This window comes from Momordica charantia (genome assembly GCF_013281855.1).
Source record: "Momordica charantia cultivar OHB3-1 chromosome 7 unlocalized genomic scaffold, Mcharantia_2.0 BLBB01000007.1, whole genome shotgun sequence".
NCBI classification, from domain to species: Eukaryota; Viridiplantae; Streptophyta; class Magnoliopsida; order Cucurbitales; family Cucurbitaceae; genus Momordica; species Momordica charantia.
The window spans coordinates 19,958,995-19,982,540 of NW_028275165.1; the positions used below are offsets into that span (position 1 = coordinate 19,958,995).

Consider the following 23,546-nt stretch of genomic DNA (forward strand, 5'->3'; position numbering starts at 1 on the left):
GTAAAAAAAAAAAGTAAAATGAAAAAAAGAAAATAGAGGGGGTACGTGGCAGTTCATAAGCACTAGAAGTCAAATCGCTCGCTACGCTGATCGTCCTTGTTTACTGCTCCAAAGCTGTAGGGGCCCCACCACTCACCACCCGTACCATCATCTTCTTCCCCTCCGCTTTTTTTCCCATTCGCTTATTTATTTTCCGCTTAAATTTTCCCGGAAACCAAACACAGTCGTAAGAAAGTAGAAACCCTAACTTTCTTTCTCCTTTTTCTCTCCCGATTTTCTCGACTGAAAGAAATGCTTGGGCGATGATGGTCGGCCTGAGCGTGATTCTGGAATCCTCCCAGGGAGATCATTTCTGCCAGAAATCCTCCAAAGTTATCAGCAAAGCCTCCGTTATGATGATCAACTCCAAATCGTCTAGGAAGAACAGTAATTCCTGTTTCCAAGCACCGCCGTCTCCGCGCCTCGATTTGTGCTACCTCTGTAAGCAGAAGCTCTTGCCGGGAAAAGATATCTATATGTACAAGTAAGTAATTCTAATTCTCTCCGTTTTTTTTCTTTCTGCGATCTGTTGAGATTTGAGGAGCGCTATGGATTATTCGGTTTGGTGTTTAGGGGAGATAGAGGATTTTGCAGCGTGGAGTGCAGGTGCAGGCAGATTTTTATGGATGAAGAGGAGAGTATTGTGAAGGAGAATTGTTCGTTCGCTGCTGCCGCTGCCACGAACGGTAAAACGGCGTCGTCTTCGAGCTCGGCTTCTTCTTCTTCTTCTTCGACGGCGGCGGGGGCGGCAGCGGCGGCAGCGGCGGCGGCTTCTCGTGACCGCAAATCGACGAGAAATGGGCGGGGAGAGTTTGCCTACTGAGAGGGGAACCAAACCGGGAGAGAGAGAGAGGGGAATTATGGGGATGAGGTGTAATTCCAGAATTAGCCTTGTTGAATTTAGTTAATGACGTTTTTGTCCAATCATGAGTCTGGATTTTGCAATTTTGCTCCCTGGAAGAGAAGCCAAGGGATAGGGGCATGAACGATGGATGAGTCTGAAGTACTCCCGCATTTTGGCAACTTCCCCTCTGACAGTTTTTTTTTTTTTTTTTGGCGTTTTCTCTGGCGAGTAGGGACTGGGAGGGTAATATTTGGGGGGCACGACAAGGGCATTTCCGGAATTTTCCATATTTACCATTAAATAAAAAAAAACTATATTATTCTTATATATTTGTTTTCCACATTTTCTTTTACCCTTCTTTTTTTACATGGATGGTGTTGGTGTCAAGTGAAGAGTTGAAAAATCTAGTCAAAAGTAATTAAAATTAATATATCAACGTTTTTTTCATAATATAAAAATCTTTATGGATTTATTTTGGAATCACTGTTTGTTTTGTTTTTCCCCCTTCTTTTGGTTAAAAATAATAATTTCCAAACATATAAGAAAATATATTCATTGAACAATGTTTGATTCGTAGATTTATCGTGTTTAAATTTAAACCAAAGTTAGGAAGTCTTGGTAAAGAAACTAATTTATGAAAATAAATTTGAATTTATATCGTTTAAAGTTTTGCTCATAAATAAATACAAGGTTATAATTATGAACTATACAAATTTTATGGAGTGAAAAAATATCAAAGAAAATAAATTGTGTTTGAGGTTCAAGGTTTTCAACTCAATCTCATACTTAAAAACAAAAATTCTCACATCACCATGAGTTATGAGCATTAAATGTAAGTACTTATTTTTCGATAAGGTAGGATGGAGAATGTATTTAACACTCGGCTTTGTTAATAAATTCAAATTTTATATTAATATTGTTTTTTTAGTACAGTGATGTATATATTCATTGATATTTATGTACATATATTTCCCGACATAATATGTTGCATAACTTTAAATATTCAAATTAATAAAATATATCTTTATTTAATTACTTTTTAGTTGTAGATAAGTAATATTTTGTAACGGTATTTGAGGATGCAGATTAATATAGAAGAAGAGATAAGGAGATAGGAATGTAATAATTAATTATAAGAGACGTTGATAGTGTATTAAATAATTAAGATTATCTGAACGTAGGAGCATATTATTTTAAATCTGAATTTTATAATAAGATTTGAGCCTGTAATTTCATAGAAATAAACACATTTTTTAAATCAATATTTTTTTTCTTTATTGAGTTTTACAGTGGGCGCTCGAGTAGGGAATGTTCTAGATTGCGCACTGCAAGGAAAAAGAACAGGCACATATAGGGAAATTTAGTACTTTGGAGAACAACGAAATTTTTTTTCAAAGTAGAATCTTGACTTCATGGGGCCTCGAGAACTGGTTATTTTTCTCAAGGCCCTTGAGATTTTATATAATTACAAACTCAAAGCCGAACGGAGTTTTATTTTTTAAATACATTACGAGAGTAGATATTCAAACTCGCGATCTTTTAAACAATGTTTCAAATGTCGATGTTGATGGAAATGTCGATGTCTCTAAAAGGTAAAATGTTAAAAGTCTTCTGGTTCATAATTTAACTAAAAAAAATAAGGCATTAATAAATGTAGAGGTAAATATTAAGCAACCAAAGCAAAAAATAATCACCCCATCCATGTCATAAAAAGAAAAAAAAAAAGATATTTAACAATTTCATATTAAAAAAGATATTCAATCATTTTTGCATTTAACTTAAATTGTTAAGGAAACGTTTGAATGCAAAAACGAGTAAACCAAATTTAAACCAAAATTTTAAGACACATTTGATAATCATTTTATTTCTAAAATCCCGTTTTTTAAAAATAATCTTACAAACACTATTTTTAATTTTTGTTTCTTTGTTTTATTATCTAATTTTTAAAATCTAAGTCAAATAAAAAAAACAGTTTATAATAAATGGACCCTTAACAAACAAAAGGATTCAAATTATTGGAGAATTAGAACTAGAATAGCGAGCTGCATTATGCCTAAACTCATAATATAGAACCTGCACCAAATGCAATCAACATGGTGGAAAAAGAAAACTACTTTTGAACAACAAGAATGCTCTTCAGTTTTCCATGGCAAACAAATTGATTATGTCTAATTTAAAGGTTAAAGGAGGCTTGAGCAAAATCATTAGATCGAAAAAGGAAAAAAGAAAAAGAAAGTTGCAGAAGACAGTGTTGTCCACAAGGATACCAGGCATTTGATTAAATCACAATGATCATAATCAGTTAATCAAGTTCATTAATCTGCATTCAAAATATACATGAGTTCATCAACCTGATTTGAATAGTAAAACTGCTTTCTGATCCAAGTAGAAGTAAACAAAGTGGTTTGTCTCGTGTGTCACGTATGAACCTGCCATGGAAACAATGCAAGCTCAAAATTCAGGAACGACGGAGCTAAATTCTGTTTGATGACTATTTTGTTTTTAGTTTATATTTTTTTTTAAACAAAGCTTATCAGTTATAAATACTGCATTTATATATGTGCTTCTTTGTTTTGTTGTCTATTTCTCAAAAATGCTTTCAAAATCTAACTCTTGAGTTTTGAAAACTAATGAAAAATAGTTTTTAAAATCTTGTTTTTATTTTCCAAATTTCATGAAGATTTCAAATGTGTTTATAAGGAAGGTAAATAACGTATCAAAGAAACTGTGAAAAAACAATTTCTTGTATAACTAAACAAATTTTGAATGAAAGAGGTTTCCTATTATCGGTTAATGTCTATTCATTTCAATCACCACTACAAGATAAAGATGTCTTAACCATCAAACTATACTCAGGTCCCATGTATCTCCTCGGCATTAAGAACATTCTTAAGCAATCACTTGATGGTTATTGCACGAGGATGGAAAAGTATCCTTCTCATGAGTTAGAAGCAGGGTCTCCATGAGAACAATTTGGTGCGTTTAGTCAGTAGTTGAAAGTTTTGGAATGAAGAGTAAATCAGATTACTCTGCATTCTACAAACAGCATTCAACTAGCGATATGTGGAGAGGTTTCAAGAAATCTGAAGAAATCCTCTCGTTTTTTTTTCTTGTTCAGTGTTCACTGAATTTTGGGATGTCTAGTCTAAATTTCAGCAAGCATTCTCAAGGGACCTGGATATGATTTGATTGGCAAGAACTGAAAGCAATTTGTAAGAATTTTCAGACCTTCTAAATTATTTTTTTTGATATAAGAAATCAAACTTTTCATTGAGAATAATGAAAACAAAACGGATGTACACGGGCATACAAAAACAAAACCCTAAAGAGGGAAGCCAAACTAAAGAAAGGGCCTCCAATCCAAAAGAATATGACCTAACTGATAGTTACAAAACAATTTCGAAACAGACCTTCTAAATTATTTCGACCCCATTTGAGAACCATTTCATTTTTAGTTTTATGTTTTTAAAAAGTATGTTTGTTTTTGTATAATTTTTAGTTAGTTTTTCACTCATCTTGAAAATATATTTCAATTCTTAGCCAAAATTTTTTAAAATAAAAGTTTTTTGGTAAATGACCATCATGGGTTCGAACTCATTCCCTCTAATTTTACCCTAGTCCATTTCAACCAACAAGCCACCTATGATGGTTAATCTAAGCTAAATTTTGAAAACTAAAATACAGTAGTTTTGAAAATCTTGTTTTTGTTTTTAAAATTTGGCAAAAAATTCAAATGCATTTTTAATGAAGGTAAAAAACATAACAAAGAAATTGTAGAAATCAAGCATAGTTTTTAAAAACCAAAAAAAAAACCTAAAACAATGTTGTTATCAAACCGGGCGTTCATTACAAAGAACAAATAAACGTGCTACACAAACTCGACCAAAGTTGGATACTGATTAGACTCTCCCTCACTTCCTGGAACAAGAAGGCCCCTCCTCCATTAGTTTGCTTCACTTTCATTCATTAGGTTACCAACCAAGAACACAGAACAAAAGCTTTGAAAGAAACCTTAATCCAACCTACCATGGAATCAGCTTAAAAAGGGTTAAGAGGTTCTTCTGTTCAAGAGTGATATGTTCCAGAAGAGCCAATGAGTTCAGTTACTTTCTATTTTGACAAATTTGGCCCACCTACTTATACCTCGACTAATCTCGAAACCGAACACTATCAAAGACACTAATATTGATCACCAGGTTTAAGAGAGCAGATTTCACCAAAAAAAAAAGAAAAAAAAACTAAAATCAGAAGAAAGAATGAAAGGGGAAAACAAAAATCATGGTTCTTGTGAGAGTTAGCTACCCTTTACAGTTCTAAATCAGCTGAATCCAATGGAATATATCTAGTGGAAGGACCTCCTGTTTGTCAAATGCGGGTGAATAATAGAATATCCACAATCTAACAGCTCATTTTTCTACTCAACTAGTTTAACCAGATCAAACATTTTTTAACAAGCAACCTACAATACAAGCCTAGATTCATGCCATTCAGAATGTTTAAGCATCACCATCACCACCAAACTGGAAACCATAAGACAGATTTTCAAGCAGTTAAATCACAAAATTTTCAGTTGAAATTTCAGAGAGAGAGAGAGAGAGAGAGAGAGAGATGAGTTACCAAAATTACGGCCGACAATGCAATGCCAGGTTGGTCCATGCCTCTTATCGAACTCTTTCTTAATATACTCCGCTACATCCTTCTCTACACTATGCTTTTCAAATGCCTGATGCCGAAATCCCCAACAGAAGAACGACAGTTTCAAAAATGAAATTCGAAGTCACAATTAGCAATCAGCAAAAATAAAAGAAAAATAGGGCTAGAGGAAGAGAGCTTACAGCTATGGCGACATCGACGGCCTCCTTCTGCACATCTCCGAACATATCGGCACTCTTTATGACGACTTTCTTGCCGGTATTCGCCACCGCCGACGGTTTCCGATCTTCCGATACAGATTTCACCATCATATTGCTTTTCTTCGCATCGTTGCTCATTTTTCCAATTCTTCTCCGGTGCCGATCCGGTAGTTGGAAGCTCCGACGAGAAGGCGATGAAGTCGACGGAGGAGCTCTTTGGCAATCTCTGCGCCTCTTTTTCCTTTTCAGTGATTTGATTTCACTGATCCTTTGACTGGAAATTGTAAACGAAACTCGTGATTTCTCAGAATCTGAGAGGATAAAAAGATTTAACTTTTTCTTTTTATTTCCTTTCTGGAATTTGTAACCGCTTTTGCAATCTGTCTCCAATCGAGCCGTCGGTGAATGTAAAAAATTTTGTTGTCCGCTCCAGCTGGCAATACGCCGTCGTTTTGACACTTCCTAGAGTTTATTTTGCAGCAGAACGAACAACGAAGAGCCGTGTTCTACTGCTCTTCCAAACTTAGCGTTCGTCCCTCTCAAAAAAAAAAAAAAATTAAATAAAATAATAATAATAATAATGAATGAAAAAATAAAGAGAGGAATCAGGACCATATATTGTGAATAAAGACAGTCTTTAACTGTTAAAAAGAAAAAAAAACTCGTTTAAGAAATAAATCTTTTTTTGTTTTGTTTTTTAATATAAGGGTAGGGATCGAACTCGCAAGCTCATAATTGGAAATATATGTTAATTACCGCGAATTATGTTCACTTTGACGTTTAAGAAATAAAATTTAATCAGATAAATTAATGAAATACATACCAATATGAATATAGTTGGGTGATCAAATCATATCAGACATTTATGACTCGTTTAGTAAAGTTCTTGTTTCGTTTCTTTCTTTTTAATGAAGAAAAATGTATTGCATGGTTTCAACCTTTAAAATTCAAGATAAAACAATTTTTTTATTTATGTTTTGGAACAAATTGGAAATGAGAAACTTGTTTTGATTGTTTCAAAACTTTCTATATAAGAATGTTCCCAAAAAATGATAAACAAGAAACAAAGTTAGTTGTAAAATACTCAGATTTTTCAAAAAATTGAAAACGAGAAACAATAAATTGAAAGGTTACCAAACGAATGCTTAATTTTCAATTTCCATATTTGTTGCTGAAAAACAATAATAAAATAACAAAATGTACGTCATTTTATATTCTCCTTAAATTGTTTATATTAAGAAAATAATAATAGCAAGTTTTTGGTTAGTCTGGTAACTAAAGTGATAATTTGACTTATTTGACTTAATCGTCGAAGTGCATCAATCTTTACCATGCTCTATTTTATTCTTTTAATATAATATGTGGCGATAAATATTTGAATTCAGAATTTTTTAGTCATAAAGAAGTGGCTTGACCAATTGAAATTATGCTCATATTTTGCTAATATGCTTTATTTTACCTATGAGATTGAGACTTATTTATGATTCACTAAATTCACCGTTTTCATGTCTTCATAATATTATATCAAGTGCTATTTTAGAAATTATAAAAACACTCCAAAGAAAAAAAATATATACATAAAAAAAAAATATATATATATATATATATTATTCTAAAGCACTCTATATATTTTTTTTTTTACTGTTAACTTGTAACACCCGTGTCGAGAAGAGGGGTACATAGCCTACGATTTTTTTCCACTAGTCATGGCTTTGACCGAAAATTTTGGCACTAAGTCTTCCAAGCCCACAAATCGTGACATCGTATTAGATTGTATTATTTAAAGTTACAGTCTAAATTAAGACCACATCCGAAGAAACATTAGACGGGTTAAAGTTCTTATGGTCTTGGGACTCTTCCAATTTTTTGAGATCTTCCGTAGGTATATACCCAAACTCAAAAAGTGGCTCAATTGTCAAAGCCTCCATCCATATAGTGTTTCTTCCAAGTAGCTAGGTTGTTCCTTTTGTGTCCTACTACTCTCCCCCTTCTTTCTTTCAGATAAGAAACACTTATATGCAAGAAGCATGGTTGGATTGGTTGCAACCACACTTACTCTTATGAAATCCCAAGATAACATTTTGGAACTTCAAAAAACAAAAAAAATGCAGGATGCATGATGAGAAGAAGCCTTTTACATGTTCTCAGTTACTGATCAAATGGCATTCTGTTCATATCTTTAAGCACCACATTCGACTAAGAAAATCTTAAGATCATACAAGCAGGATCAAGAAAAGCTTAAAATGATATGATAGTACTACATATACCAACAATATGCGGGTTTTTTTTATTGCTCGATTGTAAGAATTCGAAAGTTTAGTATACTTGGCTTGAAGTAGCAGGTACGTTTGTAGGAGATGCATTAAATATCGGGAACATGAGGTGCAAAATTTGGATTTCAAATCCTAATCCAAATTCATTTATAAAGAATACACAAAACTAGCTGAAAGTATTTGTTATGGAGAACGAAAATGACCCGAAACGAGACAAGAAGTTGAAGTCTGATTGGGGAATACCGGCCCGGGACATAACGGGCCGGCCAAAAGAGTGACCTAACGCCGGGGCAGAGAACGAGGAAAGCGACCAGAGGGAAGCCCACTGAGCCACGAAGGGCTCGGCCCCGACCCGGTGCTCGGCCCACGGCCCAGCCAGTGATCCCCCGTCTTCGATCGACGATGTCGCCCAGGCCCTGCAACGGGGAATTAGGGTTAGCTACGGAAGATTCTGGAACAACTTCACGCTATAAGTATTGATCCAGCCTTAGAGGTATAGGGGGAACAGAGTTGACTACATTTACGTTATTCTCTTGCTAACTTAAGCATCGGAGCCCGTGTGACTAGAGTCACACCGGTTTAGCTCGATTTGATTTTGCAAGTACTAGTCCCGGATCAACAAGTTTGGTGGATGCGAGGTAGTGAACCGGAGGACCGAAATCCACGCATCAACAATTGGCCCCGTCTATGGGGACGATACAGCAAAACGAGTTTCGTCGAAGCAAAATCCCGATCTGAGGTGAAATTTCGATCCAAGGCGTGTAGAGTGCAGTGGCCGACCATTCAGGCGAGGTAGGACGAAGCCCTGATCATCGACTTGGTCCGAAAGCGACATGAATCCTGATGAGAGCCATCGGTGCTTCGAAGAGAAGAGCCTGAAAGAAACGGCTGATCACTTAGATGAGGCAAGACCGAGCCCTGATCGTCAACTTAATCCGACCACCCTTGACGGGGGAGAACCAGTGTCGGGCCTGAATAAAGCGACAGACCTCTCGGGAAAGGCGAGGCCGAGCCCTGGTTATCGACTTAATCCGACCACCCTTGATAAGGGAGGACCAGTGGCGGGCCTGATTAAAGCGACAGATCTTTCGGGAGAGGCAAGGCCGAGCCCTGGTCATCGACTTAATTCGACCACCCTCGACAGGGGAGAACCGGCTGAAGAGGTAGAATCTGTCCCTCTGACAGCCGAAGATCGACGGGTCAACATCGGAACCAAGTTGGGGAGTGAGGAAAGAGAAAGCCTTATAAACTTCCTCAGAAGCAACGTTGATGTGTTCGCATGGTCACCGGAGGACATGCCGGGAATCGACCGAGAAGTTATGGTACATCGACTCAACGTCGACGAGAGCTGTAAGCCAGTGAAACAGAAGCGTCGCGCGTTCAACCAAGAAAGGAACGAGATTGTAGCTGAACAGGTGGATGAGCTACTGAAAACAGGCTTCATTCGGGAAGTACATTATCCCCAGTGGATATCCAACGTGGTGCTGGTAAAGAAGCCAAACAGCAAATGGAGAATGTGCATCGACTTCACGGATCTAAATAAGGCCTGTCCAAAGGATTCTTTTCATTTGCCTCGAATAGATCAACTGGTTGATGCCACTGCAGGACATGAAAGATTGAGTTTCATGGATGCCTACTCTGGATATAATCAAATCAAGATGCATGTACCGGATCAGGAGAAAACTTCTTTTGTCACGAGTCGAGGCTTGTATCGCTACACCGTGATACCGTTTGGATTAAAGAATGCAGGTGCAACCTACCAACGAATAGTGAATCGGATGTTTGCAGCCTTAATCGGCAATAATATGGAAGTCTACGTAGACGACATGCTGGTAAAGAGTCGAAAGAACGAGCGACACGAGGAGGATTTGGCAGAAGCGTTCGACATCTTGCGAAAGTACAAGATGAAGTTGAATCCCATCAAATGCACGTTTGGAGTGACCTCAGGCAAGTTCCTGGGATTTTTAGTGCACCAAAGGGGAATCGAAGCCAATCCAGATAAGATCAAAGCTGTTCTGGAGATGGATCCACCTAAAACTCTAAAGCAGCTGCAGGGACTCAATGGAAGGATAGCAGCACTCAACAGACTCAATGGTAGGCACTGACAAGTGCCTACCATTCTTCAAAATCTTAAGGAAGAAAGGATAATTTGAATGGACGGAAGAGTGCGAGGCTGCCTTTAAGGAGCTGAAACAGTACCTAGGGGCAGCTCCACTCCTCGCAAAGCCGATCGTGGGTGATGAGCTCTACTTATACTTAGTTGTATCCAGCACTGCGATGAGTTCCGCGTTAATAAAGGAAGAAGATGGACGACAATCCCCAATTTACTACACAAGCAAAGCAATGGTAGATGCAGAACTTAGATACCCACCAATGGAGAAGCTGGCATTGGCACTGGTCACTTCAGCTCGGAGACTACGCCCGTATTTCCAAGCTCACAAAATAATGGTCCTCACCAACTTTCCCTTACGACAGATCTTACAAAAGCCAGACACTTCTGGACGACTGGTAAAGTGGGCTGTAGAGCTCAGCGAGTACGACATTCACTATAAGCCAAGAACTGCCATGAAAGGGCAGGTTGTGGCAGACTTCATAGCGGAATTAACACCAACAGAGCCTCAAGTATATAGTATCGACCCACAAGTGGTTGAGGAAGAACAACTCTGGACACTCTACGTAGATGGGTCCTCAAATTTTCGGGGATGCGGGGCAGGACTCCTACTAATCTCTCCAGATAAAGAAAGATTCGAATATGCGCTGCGATTCAACTTTCATGCATCCAACAACGAAGCCGAGTACGAAGCTCTACTAGCAGGACTAAAAGTGGCCAGGTACGTTGGGGTCAGGAACATACTAATACTTAGTGATTCACAGCTGATTGTGGGTCAGGTGAAAGAGGAGTTCCAGGCTAGAGAACCTCGAATGGCGAAATACCTTTCACAGGTAAGAAACCAGCTCGACCAGTTCTCAAAATATGAGATTCGACAAATTCCACGTGCTCAAAACATCAACGCCGATGCGTTAGCTCGACTAGCTGCGGCTTATGAAACCGACTTAGGCAGAACTGTACCGGTCGAGATTCTACCCGAGCCAAGCATAGAAGCTCAGGAAGCCATGGATATCGACAATCAAGGGCAACCAGAAGAAAACTGGAAGAGCCCTTTGATCAAATATTTGAAAGATGGGATCCTGCCTATTGAAAAGATAGAGGCCCAGCAGCTACAATGACGAGCGACCAGATATGTGCTTAAAGACGACAATCTGTACAAAAGAGGCTACTCGTTGCCGCTTTTAAAATGTCTAACGCCCGATGAAGCCGACTACGTCATGAGAGAGATACATGAGGGTGTTTGTGGGAGCCATTCTGGAGCACGATCCCTAAGTCACAAAATAATTCGACAAGGGTACTACTGGCCGACCATGCTGAATGACACGAAGCAATTCACCAAAAAATGCGACAAATGCCAACGGTTTGCAACCGTACCTAGACAACCGCCAGAGCCTCTGACAAGCATAAGGAGTCCTTGGCCCTTTGCTCAATGGGGAATAGACCTTATAGGGCCTCTCCCACTAGGAAAGTGCCAGACCAAATTTGCAGTAGTGGCAGTCGACTATTTTACTAAGTGGGCCGAAGCCAAAGCCCTAGCAACAATTACAGAGAAAAAGGTCACCGACTTCATCTGGAAGAACATAATTTGCCGCTTCGGAATACCCTACGCCATTATCAGTGATAATGGGAAGCAGTTCGACAATGCTGCCTTTCGAGAATTTTGCAGGGAGTTGGGCATTAAGCACATCTGTTCCTCGCCAGCACATCCGCAGGCTAATGGGCAGGTTGAAGCAGTCAACAAAATTATCAAAAGAACTCTGAAGACCAGATTAGAAAAGCTCAAAGGGTTGTGGGCAGAGGAACTTCCCAACGCATTATGGGCATACAGAACGACACCTTGTACTTCGACAGGAGAAACGCCATTTTCATTATCATTTGGCTCTGAGGCGGTAGTGCCAGTCGAGATCGGACTCCCCTCCCCAAGGGTAGAGCAGTTCACTCTACTTGACAACAACGAATCCGTAAAGCTCAACCTCGACCTATTAGAAGAACATCGAGAAACAGCACGACTACGAACGACTGAATACAAAAATCGAATAGCTTGATACTACAACTCGAAGGTCAAGCAACGTGACTTTAGAGAAGGTGATCTGGTGTTAAGAAAGGTTATGCCCAATACAAAAGATTCAACTAGCGGTGCGCTCGGGCCAACATGGGAGGGCCCATACAAAGTCACTAAAGTGGTGCGAATAGGCACTTATGCTTTAGAAGACCAGCGGGGGAAGGCCTTACTACACCCGTGGCACGCCCAACACCTCAAAAGATACTACCACTAGTTCGACATATTTCTGGACATTTTTATGTTTCTCCATTATTTGGACCAACTAAGCTTATTGTGACAAAATCTTCGACAGGACGATTTTCCTACTAATAAAGTATTCGACGTTCGACGTGATACTTGAGTTCTTATGTTCATTCTGAAATAAATTTCTCAAGCAGGGGGCATCATATAAATATCTACATATCTACGACCAATCAAGGAACTCAAAATTGGGACGGACCTAGAAGCAGGCCGATAAGCTGAAAGCCAATCAGTGAAACCAGGGAAAAGAATCCCGAGGTGCTGAGAAAGGCATGCGTACGGGCCCAGCAAGGTTAAAACAGAAAACAGGCAAGCCTAACCGATCAACGAAACCCACGGGTAGAAAATCATATGGCAAAAGCCAAAATAGGTTAAAAACCCGAGGGTGTTGATTTAACTGGGGGTAAAAAACCGGTAGAAGCCAAATATGTTAGAAACCTAAGGGTACCGACTAAACTCAGGGTATAAAGGCCATTGGCAAAAGCCAAGTGGGTTAGAAACCCGAGAGTAAACCCTGAGGTATAAAACATGGGCAAAAGCCAAATAGGTTAGAAACCCAAAGGTATCGACATTAGTTCTGTTAAAGTTAGATCCCAAGGCCAAAATGGTTTAAACTCAGATGAGAATAAAACCAGGCTCAGGAGACTTGATTATGGTCAACGAAAATTGGAAAAACTTCCAATTCATGAATAGTATCGACAAGTTCAAGGTACAAAACCAGTGGCAGGAACCAAGCACTAAGATCCAAAATTGGATCAAAAGCTTTTGGTAGAAGCCCTGTGCGTTAGCAACCTTCCCATTTTTAGCCACTGATATACAATGATCTCGTGGTAACGACAAAGCGACAAGTACTCTCAAAACAAAGATCATTACACAATTATTCGTCTTCTGTTTTGAGAGTGGGGGCCATTGTTATGGAGAACGAAAATGACCCGAAACGAGACAAGGAGTTGAAGTCTGATTGGGGAATACCAACCCGGGACATAACGGGCCGGCCAAAAGAGTGACCTAACGCTGGGGCAGAGAACGAGGAAAGCGACCAGAGGGAAGCCCACTGAGCCATGAAGGGCTCGGCCCCGACCCGGGGCTCGGCCCACGGCCCAGCCAGTGATCCCCCGTCTTCGATCGACGATGTCGCCCAGGCCCTGCAACGGTGAATTAGGGTTAGCTACGGAAGATTCTGGAACAACTTCACGCTATAAGTATTGATCCAGCCTTAGAGGTATAGGGGGAACAGAGTTGACTACATTTACGTTATTCTCTTGCTAACTTAAGCATCGGAGCCCGTGTGACTAGAGTCACATCGGTTTAGCTCGATTTGATTTTGCAGGTACTAGTCCCGGATCAACAAGTTTGGTGGATGCGAGGTAGTGAAACGGAGGACCGAAATCCACGCATCAACAGTATCTTTTACCTTTAATAAAACTATTCCAAAGTATAAACCTCTCATAAAATCTGATTTATTTGAACTCGTTAATATCTAAAAAAACGTTGTAATAAATAATAAGTAATTGTTTCAAAACATAATAATAATAAGTAATTAATTTTGTAGATATTGAAATTTAAAATGTCGGGAGTTAATTAGACAAGATAAATTACTGACCATACTATTAACAATTTGAAAAATAATAATATTATTTTTCGTTATCCACGTCAATAATGCGTTTCCGCATTTCAAAGCCCAATCTCCTGCTGTAGCCAATCAAAAGAAGACAGCACATTGTTTAACTATTTTAAAAAATAATTAAAAAAGGGGTTCCATACACCTCAACCGCTTTGGTTGCTCATTCACTCCTTCGCTAACAGCTCAATGACGTGGCTCGTCGTTAAACTAATCGCTCAGAGCGAGCGTGAACCACACCTTCCACCTTTCTTTCTTCTTTTTTAGAAAATTTCATTATATACCTCCAACTATAATATATATTTTATAGTCGAGAGCAGCATAACTCAACAGTTAATATAACTTATTCATTTTCTTGAGATTAGAGGTTCGATTCTCCATACTCACATTTGTTATACTAAAAAAATGATTTACGTTAATAATTTGTTCTTTTACTGAATAAATAGTTTGGAGAAAAAAATAATGGAATAAATAGTAAAATCCATTAAAACATCTTCAAACCGCAACTTAGCATATTAGTCATTGCAACTTTGGAAAGGTGAACTCAAAGGATTAAACCAAAACGGTTCCTGGGACCCAAAGGAGATTCGAACTTACGATAGAGAAATAGGAAAAGTATTTACATGGCTACATTGATATTGATAAAATTTATAAGAGTTGAAAGGAACATTACTGCTAGATTTTATTTTAAAAGTCAAACAGGATTTTTCTTCTAATAAAATAACTTAAATAGGAGTAATTAAAAGTTTTAATACTAAAATAAAGGGATAAATCAACATTTAGCAATAAATGACAAAGTGTATGAATGTTTAACCTCTATTTCTTCGAACTTAAATAAATGTTGCAATTTTTACCATAAATTTGAAAAAGTATTGCAAATGTTACCGTATAGGATAATCTTTGTTGGAAGAATTGTAAAAAAAGAAAAATGTTTTTTCACGTGAGTTCAATAAAATAAGTTATATAACATATATTTGGAACAAAATTGATTGAATAGCAAGAAAAACTTAGATGGATATATATAGAAAAGGATTTTTTTTAAATATTGTTCCAAATGAAACTTATTTTAAAAATATAGTTGTTTAATTAAAAATATTAAAAATATTGTAGGCTTTGAAACTTATTTTAAAAATATTGTACTTTTAAAAAATAGAAGGTTGGTCGTCTCTTGAAGAGACGACCATTTAGACGTGGCGCCACGTAAATTTTTTTAAAAATTTGAACACCATGTGATCGGTTAATTTTTGGAAAAAAAAATAAAATTTGTTATATTATATATTATTAAGTAGTTTTAATGTTAAAAACTGGTTAGTGGTGTAGTGGATGTACTACTACCCTATTATTTCTTCCGTCCCAAGTTTGAATTTTGGGTAACACTTTTTTATATATTTTAAGTATAATTATTTTAAAAAATAATTAAGATTAATTTTTATATATATATATTATTATTGACAGCTAATTACTAATAATAAAATGTACTATTTATAATTATTTCTAAAATATACTATTATACTTAATTGTTAATGATATATTTTGTAAATAAATAAATTAAAAGTAAAGGAAAAAATTATATATTAATAAAAAAGTAAATAGGTATTTTAATATTTTTATTTTTAAATTATTTCAACCTAATATGGGTTTTTTATTTTATTTTTTTAATATTTTGTTTGTTTATTAAATATTTGTTTAGGGCTGATATTTTGTTGTATGTGTTGAATTTTTTAACTAAAACTAAATTATTTTATTGATTTAATTTTATATTATAATTAAAATTATTAAAGAAAAATTCTTCAAATTATATTATTAGAAAATAAAATGACCAAGAGTTTTATATTCCACCTTTTACGATTCTATACAAATTATTGTTTATAATTAATTTATTAATTTAATTTATTAATTAAACATTTTTTATATACTGACTTCTATGATTGTTTTTTTTTTCAACAATAAGAACATGAGCTTGTAATTATCTATATTTTAAACAAATATTCTAAATAAAATTGCTAAAAAAACATTCCAAATAAAAAAAATACACTAAACAATAAAAAACATTAGTAACAAAAAAAAAAGTCCAAATCCTAAACTAAATAAAATTGCTAAAAAAAGAAACATTCCAAATGAAAAACACACTAATTAGAAAAATAACAATAGTACCAAAAAAATCTAAGTACTCACTATACACTCATCTTTCCAAATAACAATATGCTCATTCTTGAAGATTGCTTGACAGATACTATTATTCAACTTTGTAAAATTGTGGAATGGTAATGTTCCAAACCTAGTATTCGAGATATGTAGATTCAACATATGTCTCTATTGCAACTTGATGAATATGTCACAAATATCTCGAGATGTTTTCAAGATTGAATCATCTTTGAGAGATGTTTAAAGGAACTAAGGATAAAAAAGTATTGAAACTTGTGAAAAACATGTAGAAGAAAACCTATTTTTATAGTAGTAGAGGATAAAACGTTACAAAAACTTTTCAAATTCTAAAACTCTTGAAATTCTAGTATGAATTTTAATTAAAGAAAAAATTAATTTTATGTTGTTGGAAAACTTTTTGCATTCTAACCTTTTATATTCCATGCATTTATAGTATTGATAATTAATAATTAATAATTAATTTAATATTTGTAATAATATATTAATGGCATAATTTGTAAATTTGTAAATTTAGTAAAGGACAAAAGTGTCCAAAAATGTTTTTCCTACATCCTACCTTTTTAATATAATATAGATATAGATAGATATAGATATATATTATTATTATTATTATTTATTTGTCTCTTTTTTACCTAATATTACCATTTTCATCCAAACTTCTTTTTTTCTATTCTATATATTATTATTCATTTAATAATAATAAAGTTATTATTATTTATATTATTGTATGTTCTTTTATTTTATATATTATTGTTTATACTATTATTTATATTAAGTAAAAAAGAGAAAATAGATGATTAATGGTTATAAAAGGAAACTTCTTTTTTTCTATTCTATATATTATTATTCATTTAATAATAATAAAGTTATTATTATTTATATTATTGTATGTTCTTTTATTTTATATATTATTGTTTATACTATTATTTATATTAAGTAAAAAAGAGAAAATAGATGATTAATGGTTATAAAAGTAAAAGTTGCATGACCCAAGATTTGAACTTGGGATGGGAGTGTTATCAGGGTAGCAGTACACCCACTGCACCACTAAGCAGTTTTTCGATTTAAATTACTAAATAATATATAATATAACAAATGTTATTTTTTTTTCCAAAAATGAACCGACCAGATGGTCGTCTCTGGATGGTCGTCAGAGACAACCACCCTTCACATTTTTAAAACTACTATATTTTTAAAAAAAGTTTCAAAATATACCATATTTTAAACATTTTTAATTAAAATACAATATTTTTAAAATAACTTTTATTATTAACATTATTGATAAAAAAAAACCCTATAGAAAAAGGTAAATTAACATTTAAGTACAGTATATGAAGACACCAAAACAAGCATAGCTCAACGATCAACGATAATCAGTATTTACCTCAAATCAAGAGATCGTAAGTTCCAACATATTGTACTAAAAAAAATTATATTATTAAATTTTCTACTGTAGTTAGAACTTAAAAATAGAAGCAGGGAAATCGACATATTTTTTATTTTGACGTGAAATTACTTGTTCGCACGCGCTGTGCAAACGCGTGTTCTCTATTTGACGGTAAGGGAAATAGATTAGGATCAGAATGTGGATTATTTATATTAATTTTACCATTGGGCAGATTTGATAATTCAGTGTTCTTCCCGTATTCACCTCTGCGATTGCCATTTTTCAGCAATCTGAAACTAGTAAATCAAACGAAACTCCAGTGGCCTCCCTCGAATTTTACGCAATTCGTTGCAGAAACGAGCTCCCATCTGAGTTTTAACATATAGGATTGGCTTCGCTACTGAGAAAGGTTGACGGAGAGACGCGAAAATGGGTAGCAAAGCGAAGGGAAGAACAACTTTGGAGGTGGGAGCTGATGGAATTGGTCTAATCACAATCATTAATCCTCCTGTCAACTCCCTTTCTTTTGATGGTATTATTTTGGCATATGATTTTTACTTTATTTTTCGATCTTTGGCATGAGTATTTCTCTTCATCCTTTCTCCTTCTTTGTGTTGCGGTTTTTTGTTTTTGATAGATTTCGTACTTTCAATCATTTTTTTAGCTCGATCGATTGAGGAAACTATTGAATTTTCTGAAATGAATGGAGAGCTGCGTATATTAGCTCCTAATTTCATCTATAACAGCTCTGATATGTGACCGATTGGCAATTCCTGCTGGTTCACTGACTTCAGCGTTTTAAAATAACGATGGAGCTCGTAGGTTATAGCACTCTACTTTTCTGCATAACGGTTGTGTTATAATCGAGATTGGGATCTTTGCCCTGTATGACAAACAACTGAAAAAGAATTAGGATTAGTTGTAGATGATTGCGCTCGAATTGCCGCAAATATGAAATATACGATGCCTTTATTTTAGAGCACTGCATAGATTTCATCCAGTCATGATACTTTGTGATTTGGGGACTCGCATTCTAATTGTTGGGAAATTGTATTCCGAGATCCACCTCTTGGTTCGTTGTTTCTTCTAAGTAGAGTTAATTTTATATCCGTTTATACTAAGAATGTTACTTCTCTTTCTCTGTTCTGCACCTGTTCGCGCACAAATATAGTATTGTTCAGCTTGAAAGACAGTTATGAACAGGCTTTGCAGAGAGAGGATGTGAAGGCAATTGTTATTACAGGTTAGTGTGGAATGTTTTTCTTTCATACATGAGTTACCAGAAATGTTAGGGATGTAAGATCTAACTCTTTATGTTATTGGAGTAGGTGCTAGGGGAAAGTTTTCTGGTGGCTTTGATATATCGGCCTTCGGTGGACTGCAAGGTGGAAAGGGTGGGTTTAGATTTCTATGTTTCCAATTGTCTCGTAATCTACTCTGAAAACTTTCGTTGACATATTTTAAATGAATTTTAGCCGAAGAGCCAAGGCCTGGCTACATTTCCGTGGATGTGATAACTGACATTTTTGAAGGTACGTTTGCACTCAGTTTTTTCAATCTTCACTCTTGTTTTCCTACTCTCATGGAGAGTGAGAGAGAGAATTTTAGTCAAGTTTATCATTGTTTTGTTTTTCAGCTGCTAGAAAGCCTGCTGTTGCAGCAATTGATGGGCTTGCTTTGGGTGGAGGGTTAGAGGTTGCAATGGTATGTCTTGCTATGTCTCTTAGATAATTAAATTTTATAATTTTGCCTTGTTAAAATCTCTTCTATAATTGTGGTTTGTTAGGCATGCCATGCACGGATATCGACCAAAACTGCACAGTTAGGATTACCTGAACTTCAGCTTGGTATAATTCCTGGTTTTGGAGGTATGTCTGAGTCACTGTTTCTTGGTGGTTGTTTTCATTTCTACTTGTTGATTCTGTAATTCGTGGTCATGTTCGTTCTTCTAACTAAAGTTTACTTTGAAGCTGTGGGCCGGCAGTTGTCATCTTACCAGTCTACCCCCTTAGCTTGTAGTAGATATGGAAAATTAAGGATTAACAAATGGCATTTTGAGTTATCTGTTGGATCCTTTATGCTCGAGTATTGGGATCTTGGGCCTTTGATGGGGTAGTATACAATGTGCTTCATTGATCTTATTATTAGATGATGGATAATATATATGTAATAGATTTTTTTTTGGTAATATCTTAATATTTGCGTGGGGCTGATAAGAATGTCTATTATATGATAAAAACAATAGGAACTGACGGCTTTGGAATGCCCTATGATTTTCTTTGCCCTTTTAATCTAGAGCTTCTATATTGATCAGGAACGCAGCGACTTCCTCGTCTTGTTGGTCTTTCAAAGGCTTTAGAGATGATGCTGGTGAGCTTAATAGCTCATGCTTTGGACTTTTGACACGTTGCTGTAGAATATTTTCATTAGCCATATGAATCTCCTGCTAATTTCTCTACATGTCTCTCTCGACACTTGTTCATACTTGCTCTGCTTTAACAGACATCCAAGCCAGTCAAAGGAGAAGAAGCTTTTTCTCTGGGACTTGTGGATGCCATAGTCCCTTCTGAAGAGTTGATTAGCACTGCACGCAAGTGGGCTCTGGATATCTCAGAGCGGAGAAAACCATGGATCCTTAGTCTTTACAAGACCGACAAGTTAGAGTCTCTTGGTGATGCTAGGGAAATATTTAAGTTTGCTAGAGCTCAGATACGAAAACAGGCTCCAAATCTCAAGCATCCATTGGTTTGCATTGATGTTGTTGAAAGGGGTGTAGTCTCAGGTCCCCGTGATGGACTTTGGAAGGTTCTATATTTCTAATGTAACTGTTTTTCATTTATTATTAAAAAGCCAAAATTGCCTTCCTGAATTTCTTTTTGATGCTCATGGCAGGAGATTGAAGATTTTCAAATACTTCTTCATTCTGATACCAGTAAAAGCTTGATTCATATATTTTTTGCTCAGCGTGGAACGACAAAGGTTTGAGATGAAGATTTACTGCAAAAATAAAATCGTTGTTTGTTATAAGCACACCCCCCTAGTTAATATCTTATGAGGTCAATCGTTTCATCTTACTTGGTGATCCTGATTCCCTTTTTTAATATAACAGGTACCTGGAGTTACAGATCTTGGGTTGACGCCAAGACGTATTAATAAAGTTGCTGTTGTTGGTGGGGGCTTAATGGGATCTGGTATAGCTACAGCGTTGATTCTTAGCAACTATCCTGTGATTCTAAAAGAAGTAAATGAGAAATTTTTGGAGGCGGGTATTGGCAGAGTCAAAGGTAAGCCTGGAATTTACAACCATCGATTAGATTTTTCAGTACTCTACTGGTTCATTAATGACTTGTCATGTTAACATATTAGCTAATCTACAAAGCCGAGTCCGCAAAGGGAAAATGACTCCGGAAAAATTTGAAAAAGCTATTTCCCTACTCAAGGGTGCCCTTGACTATGAAAGTTTTAAAGATGTGGATATTGTGATTGAGGTAATTTACACGTCTTCATTTTTCTTCTACAAAAAAGTAACAATCATTAATGTCAATTGGGTTGTGCTGGTAACAGGCAGTTATAGAGAATATCTCTCTCAAGCAACAGATTTTTGTTGATCTTGAAAAATATTGCCCTCCACATTGCATACTTGCTACCAATACTTCCACAATAGATCTGGAGTTGATTGGAGAGAAGATCAAATCTAATGATAGAATTGTTGGAGCTCATTTTTTTAGGTTTGCAAAATCACACTTCTCTTCGTTCCTCTTTGTGTCTTGGGTTAGTAGCCATTTAGTTTGTGCTTCTTGTGCAGTCCAGCACATGTCATGCCACTGTTGGAAGTTGTTCGTACTAAAGGAACATCTACACAAGTAGTTGTTGATTTGCTAGATGTTGGGAAAAAGATGAAGAAAACACCAGTTGTTGTTGGCAATTGCACTGGTTTTGCTGTCAATAGGATGTTTTTCCCATACACCCAAGCTTCATTGTTGCTTGTACAACACGGAGTAGATCCATATCAGCTCGACAAGGCAATATCTAAGTTTGGGATGCCAATGGGCCCCTTCAGGTTTATATTATAGTACATAAAAGATTATTGTATTTCAGCTGCATGTTTTTTGCCCCCTCCCTTTTTTGTCCTTCAACTGGCTTCTGTATTTTTCCTTCAGATTGATTGATCTTGTTGGTTTTGGCGTGGCAATAGCGACTGGCGGTCAGTTTGTTCAGAATTTTCCTGATAGGACCTTCAAATCTATGATAATTCCTCTTATGCAAGAGGATAAGAGAGCAGGTAGAGTTTCATCCCTTAAACTTTGTAGGGATCTTTACTCCATATCTTTTATCAATGAATCACGATCTCGCACATTCCATCCGCCTCCTTCAGGCACTGATTTTCTTTGGAGAATAACTTGGTTATCATGTACATTTCAGGTGAAACAACTCAAAAAGGTTTTTATATCTATGACAAGAACCGTAAGGCTAAGCCGGATCCAGAGATATATAAGTATATTGAAAAGGCCAGGAGCTTATCTGGCACTTCTATTGACCCTAAGGTATTGCTCTCTCTCGATTCACGTGTCCCAATTCAATGTTCCTACCTTGAACTTGCACCAGTTAAATACAAAGTTCCAAAATTATACCTGAAAAAGTGTTTACTTTAGCCATTAGAGAGGTTTATCTGATAATCGAATGTTGAATTCTCGCACGTCGTTTCTTGTGATCAATGCGAGTGCAGCTTACAAAGTTACCAGAAAAGGACATCATCGAGATGGTATTCTTCCCTGTGGTGAATGAAGCGTGTCGGGTCCTCGCCGAAGGTATAGCAGTCAAAGCAGCAGACCTTGACATTGCTGGTGTAATGGGCATGGGTTTTCCACCTTACAGGTTTGGTCTTGGTGAAAGTTTATTTGGCGGACCTCAAGAAATTATTGGTCTAAAATGTTTGGTTCCTCTTGATCAGGGGAGGAGTGATGTTCTGGGCTGATTCTCTTGGATCAAAATACATCTATTCAAGATTGGAGGAATGGTCAAAACTGTATGGTGGATTCTTCAAGCCTTGTGCTTACTTGGCCGAAAGAGCTGCTCAGGGCGCAACTCTGGTGAGAAATCTTTTATACTCCATGTGTTTATTTGAGTGCTTTTACACAAAGTATCTAGTGAAAAGTGTTTTTTAGGTGATTCCTGTTTCCTTAAATAATTAAAATTATAAAAATTTACAAAAAAAGAGATAAAATACATGTATAGAGATGCTAGTTAAAGTGTGTAGACGAGAAATTAGCGAGAGAAAATGTGTGAAATAGGAAGTTAGGAAAAAAAATGTGTGTAAAAAGAGGTTATGGAAAGTGTATAGAGAAGTTCGGAAAAGAAGCGTCATGGACCCATGAGAAATCAAGAATGAAGTGTTTAAGCCAAAAGAAATCAATAAAACATCGAGAACTATTTATTTAAAAAACACTTCACTCTTAAATATTTTTTAACTTTTTGAGAAGTGCTTTTAGATTGCAGCCTAACATAAACGTTTAAAAGTAAAAGGTAAGGTACTTTAGATTCTTTGAAAGTACTACCTAAGATCCTTTGATATTTTAGATCAATTGGAATCATTTGTGTTCATGGATCTCATGTTATTAGACTTTACAAGACTCAATGTTAAGGGCAGTTCATCGCCGTGGCATGGAATATGGTCCCGAAAATTTATTCTTTACTAGTCGACATTCGATTTTTCTATAATACTTATGTCATTTGTTGCAGAGTTCTCCATCTGGTGCTGCGAAATCGCGATTGTAAGACGAAGATCTCAACCCACAGTTGGCCTGAGGTTTGTTTACAGATTGTATGTGGGAAAAGGAAGAATGATTAAAAAGCGAAGGGACAAATAGAATCACAAAATAAAACAGGTTTAAATGATTTATTTGAATTTGAATTTCAAGTGTCCGTTTAATTTAATTATAGTTTTGTTTCAA

At 36.1% G+C, this 23,546-nt stretch overlaps 4 protein-coding genes across 4 annotated transcripts; 3 read left to right on the top strand and 1 right to left on the bottom strand.

Annotated features, from left to right (window-relative positions):
• Positions 1 to 184: 184 nt before the first annotated feature.
• On the top strand, positions 185 to 1,210 carry LOC148210508 (DUF581 family protein, putative (DUF581)). Its single transcript, XM_088126344.1, has 2 exons — positions 185 to 523; positions 613 to 1,210. Exons 1-2 carry the CDS (start codon positions 303 to 305, stop codon positions 860 to 862), a joined length of 471 nt encoding a protein of 156 aa, XP_087982470.1. The 5' UTR covers positions 185 to 302; the 3' UTR covers positions 863 to 1,210.
• Positions 1,211 to 3,134: 1,924 nt separating this feature from the next.
• Positions 3,135 to 6,107, bottom strand: LOC111009552 (uncharacterized). The gene is made up of 3 exons (XM_022282667.2): positions 5,719 to 6,107; positions 5,501 to 5,606; positions 3,135 to 3,312 (listed from the first exon to the last, which is right to left on the bottom strand). Exons 1-3 carry the CDS (start codon positions 5,872 to 5,874, stop codon positions 3,230 to 3,232), a joined length of 345 nt encoding a protein of 114 aa, XP_022138359.1. The 5' UTR covers positions 5,875 to 6,107; the 3' UTR covers positions 3,135 to 3,229.
• A 4,179-nt stretch (positions 6,108 to 10,286) lies between these two features.
• LOC148210509 (uncharacterized) lies at positions 10,287 to 11,237 on the top strand. The gene has a single exon (XM_088126331.1). The coding sequence runs from the start codon at positions 10,287 to 10,289 to the stop codon at positions 11,235 to 11,237; it is 951 nt and encodes a 316-aa protein (XP_087982457.1).
• Positions 11,238 to 17,816: 6,579 nt separating this feature from the next.
• On the top strand, positions 17,817 to 23,546 carry LOC111009683 (glyoxysomal fatty acid beta-oxidation multifunctional protein MFP-a). Its single transcript, XM_022282860.2, has 18 exons — positions 17,817 to 18,127; positions 18,767 to 18,838; positions 18,924 to 18,989; positions 19,071 to 19,127; positions 19,232 to 19,299; positions 19,382 to 19,463; positions 19,910 to 19,965; positions 20,098 to 20,400; positions 20,488 to 20,574; positions 20,705 to 20,879; positions 20,962 to 21,083; positions 21,160 to 21,323; positions 21,401 to 21,655; positions 21,756 to 21,877; positions 22,018 to 22,139; positions 22,322 to 22,470; positions 22,547 to 22,685; positions 23,335 to 23,546. Exons 1-18 carry the CDS (start codon positions 18,025 to 18,027, stop codon positions 23,368 to 23,370), a joined length of 2,178 nt encoding a protein of 725 aa, XP_022138552.1. The 5' UTR covers positions 17,817 to 18,024; the 3' UTR covers positions 23,371 to 23,546.